This window comes from Eimeria tenella, genomic scaffold (genome assembly GCF_000499545.2).
Source record: "Eimeria tenella Houghton genomic scaffold, Eth_scaff1100, whole genome shotgun sequence".
Lineage (NCBI taxonomy): Eukaryota > Apicomplexa > Conoidasida > Eucoccidiorida > Eimeriidae > Eimeria > Eimeria tenella.
The window spans coordinates 1-3683 of record NW_013543572.1 but is presented as its reverse complement, the minus strand read 5'-3'; the positions used below and the strand labels follow the sequence as shown (position 1 = coordinate 3683).

Below are 3683 nucleotides of genomic sequence, written 5' to 3'. Positions count from 1 at the left end.
AGCAGCAGCAGCAGCAGCAGCAGCAGGGCCCGCTGCAGCAGCAGTCTCTCTTTTGAGATTCAGCAGAGACAAGACCTCTACGGCGTCAGCACTTGCTGCTGCTCGCTGCAGCAGCACAGCAGGAGAGTGCCAGCCCTCGAGGCAGCGGTGTGCTGCTGCTGCATCTGCTGCACTTGCTGCTGCATGCGCACGAACCAGCAGCAGCAGCAGCGGCGGGGGGGGCGCCGGCAGCAGCGCAGCAGCAAGACGCCCCCGCTGCTGCTGCTGCTGCTGCTGCGCGTCAGCCACAAGGGCCTCCCGCCCCTGCTGCAGCGGTGCTGCTCTGTCTCCGTAGATCTTCACTATTTGCTGCTCCGTCAGCAGCAGAGCAGCAGCTGCTGCTCCCAACGCGAGTGCTGCTGCTGCTGCTGCTTCCAGGTCCAGCTCCTGCCAAAAGACAGCCACTCCTTTCTGCTGCTGCTGCTGCAGCGGCTGTGACTGTCGCTGAGAAGTAGATAAGCAGGATGTTTCATTTGCTGCTGCTGCTGCTGCTGCTGCTATATTAGGAAGGACCATTAGGAGCTCCAGCGCCTTCAGGCAGACAGCAGCAACTGAACGGTGGGCGGAAGAAACGGCTTCCTGCTGCAGCTGCTGCGGCTGCTGCTGCTGCTGCTCTTGCTGCTGTTGCTCTTGCTGCTGCTGCTGCCTGAAGGCCCCAAACACGTGGTTGTTGAGGGCAGCAGCAAGCGCTGCTCCTGCTGCTGCGCCGCCGCAGCGCAGCGAAGACAGCAGCAGCAGCGGCAGCAGCAGGCGCGCGAGCGACGGGCTTACTATTACTAATGGGGCAGCTGCCTCAAATAGCCCCACAGTCTGCTGCTGCTGTTGCTGCTGCTGCTGCTGTTGCTGTTGCTGCTGTTGCTGCTGCTGCTGCTGTTGTTGCTGTTGCTGTTCGCGCTCCCGTGGTTGCGTCTCTGCTTCTGGCGGGTACGCCGCCGTTGAGTCCTACAGCAGCAGCAGCAGCAGCAGCAGCAGCAGCAGCAACTGGAGGTAGCGAGCAGCAGCAGCGGACAAAAGGGCTAGAAATGGTTAACAGCTAAAATTCTGTTGGATTGCTGCCTACCTCTGCTGCTGCAGGCTGGTGCTGCAGCAGCTGCTGCTGCTGCCGCCGCTGCGCAGCCGCAGCAGCAGCAGCGGCTGCTGTTGTATCACCAATGAAGAGAAGCAGCGCAGCAGAGACTCGACAGAACCATTTATCTGCTGCGCCCGTTGCTGCTGCTTTCGCTGCTGCTGCTGCTGCTGCTACTGCTGCTGCTGTTGGCTCCTCTGTGCGCCAGATGTGGGGCGACCAAGTTGCTGATGCTGATGGGCAAGAGATGCAGCGCCGCAGCCGCAGCAGCAGACTGCAGACACACAGTGCACTTGCCTGCTGCTGCTGCTGTTGCTGCTGCTGGATCTGCGCAGCTGCTATTAGGATGTGCAGCCACAGCAGCTGCAGCAAATGCTAAGGCCCGTACAGCAACAACAGCAGCAGCAGCTACAGTAACAGCTAGCGCAAAGGCGTCCACATCAGCAGTAGCAGCAGCGGCAGCAGCAACAGCAGCAGCAACAGCAGCAGCAAGAGAAACGTCAACAGCAACAGCAGCAGCAAGAGAAACGTCAACAGCAACAGCAGCAGCAGCAGAAGAAGAAGCAGCATACATTCTGTATATTGCTGCAGAGGGTCTGGTGGGAGTCGCAAGGCGGAGAGATACCGCCAGGTGTCTCCGCAGCAGCGGCTGCTGCTGCCCCAGGGCAACTGCAGTATCGAGTGCCTTTGCTGCTGCTGCTGCTGCTGCCGCTGCAGCTGCTGCTGCCGCTGCTGCTGCGTCTGCGCCCTGTCTTCTCCCAGCAGCAGCAGCAGCAGCAGCAGCAGCGCTGTCTCCTTTGAAGCCTGCTGCCAGCTGAAGCACCTCCAGACAGAGACGCGAGAGCTCTTGGTGAGGAGCAGCAGCAGCAGGAAGCTGCAGCGCTGCTGCTGCAGCAAACACCACGGTTGCTGCAGACGCACCCAAAGGGACACACGCAGCGAAATGAGATGCAGCAGCAGCCCAGCAGCAGCAACAAGCCGGTGTACCTAATGCTCCAGGGCTGCAGTAGCAGTAGGCTGCAGCAACAGCAGCAGCAGCAAACAGCAGCAGCAGCAGCAACAGCAACCGCAAACAGTGGCAGCTGGAGCAGCAGTGTGAACTCCGTTACCTCCTATGGCGCGGTCTGGATCAAATTGCTGCTGCTTGGTGCCGCTGCTGCTGGCAGGAAGGCCGTCGCTGCTGATGCTGCTGCTGCTGCTGCTGCTGCTGCCGCTGCCTCTTTGAGAGGCCTTGCGCTGCAGGCGGCTGCAGCGGCGCTCAGGTGTCAGTGGCCGCCTCCTTAGGGCCCGCAGCAGCAAACAAACTGCTGCAGCACCTCCAAATGAAGAGTATTCCCGCGTTGTCTCGCTGCAGCAGACGCAACAGCAGCAGCAGCAGCAGCAGCAGCAATGGGAGAGAGAGAAATGGCATAGCAGCAGCAAAGACGTCGAAAGGTCAAAAGGCATTCACTGCAGAGAGTGTAAGGAGCAGCAGCAGCAGCTGCAGCGAGCGGTAGCAGTAACAGCAGCAGCAAAGAAAGCAGCAGCAGCAGCAGCAGCAGCAGCAGCTTGCCTAAGGTGGTTGCGGATGGCCTCTAGGTCGGGGCGCACAATTGTTTCCATCAGAGCCACGGTCAGCCGCTGCCAGCTTGCAGCGGTGCAGCAGCTGCTGCTGCAGTCGCTGTTGCTGCTGCTGCTGCTGAGGCTGCTGCTGCTGTGGCTGCTGCCTTTTGCTGCAGCACTAGCGCCGAACAGGAGAAACGCCTGCATGGAAACGTCACCGGCGAGAGTTGCCTTTGCTGCAGCAAACTGATTAGCTGCTTCAACAACTTCCTTTTCCGTCGCTGCTGCTGCTGCTGCTGCTGCTGTTGCTGCTTCTGGCTCTGCTGCTGCTGCTGCTGGTTCCGCTGCTGCTGCTGCTGCTGCACCAGGGTGAGACATGCATATTCTGTAGGCGCACAGAAAGGCTGTGCGGCTGTGTCGCACTTCGCCTCCAGCAGCAAACTCTTCAGTCTGCAGCAGCAGCTGTGCTGCAGCAGCAGCACATGCCCTTGTGCTGCTGCTGCTGCTGCTGTTCCACCCAGCCTGCAGCAGAGGAGGCGACTTCCCTGCTGCTTCTGCTTCGTGCTGCAGCAGCAGCAGCGCCAGGTCCGGAGGCACAAACCCAACAAGCAGCTTCTCGTTTTGCTGCCTCGCGATGCAGTCGGGGCAGCAGGAACAGTCTCGCTGCTGCTGTTGCTGCTGCTGTTGCTGCTGCAGAGGAGGGGAAAGGTCTCTTGAAACTAGAGCAGCAGTGAATGCACCAGAGGAGCCAAAAGGCAGCAAATCTGAAAGTGTCCGCAGCGCTGCTGCTGCTGCAACTGCTCTTGCTTCTGTCGAGTCTGCAGCAGCAGCAGCACCAGCTGCCGTTGTTGCTTCTGCTGCTGCAGCGGCAGCTCCGCGTCGCTGCTCTGCCGCTTCCCCTCCAGCATGTGCGGGCCTCTTTGCAGGGGGCTGCTGCTGCTGCTGCTGCTGCTGCTTTGCTGCTTTGCTGCTCCAGGCAGCCGCAACGTCGTCTAGCATTTGCTGCGCTGTGTGGCTAAGGGCGGGGCGCAGCAGC

General features: G+C 60.7%; 1 protein-coding gene across 1 annotated transcript; it reads right to left on the bottom strand.

The window, feature by feature from the left end:
* Positions 1–92: 92 nt before the first annotated feature.
* Positions 93–3646, bottom strand: ETH_00009765 (uncharacterized protein; the record flags this gene model as incomplete). Its single annotated transcript, XM_013378857.1, has 5 exons — positions 93–981; positions 1100–1379; positions 1678–2014; positions 2215–2384; positions 2658–3646. Coding segments are annotated over 5 exons (2665 nt in total), but the record flags the coding sequence as incomplete, so codon positions are not given.
* Between the last annotated feature and the right edge of the window lie 37 nt (positions 3647–3683).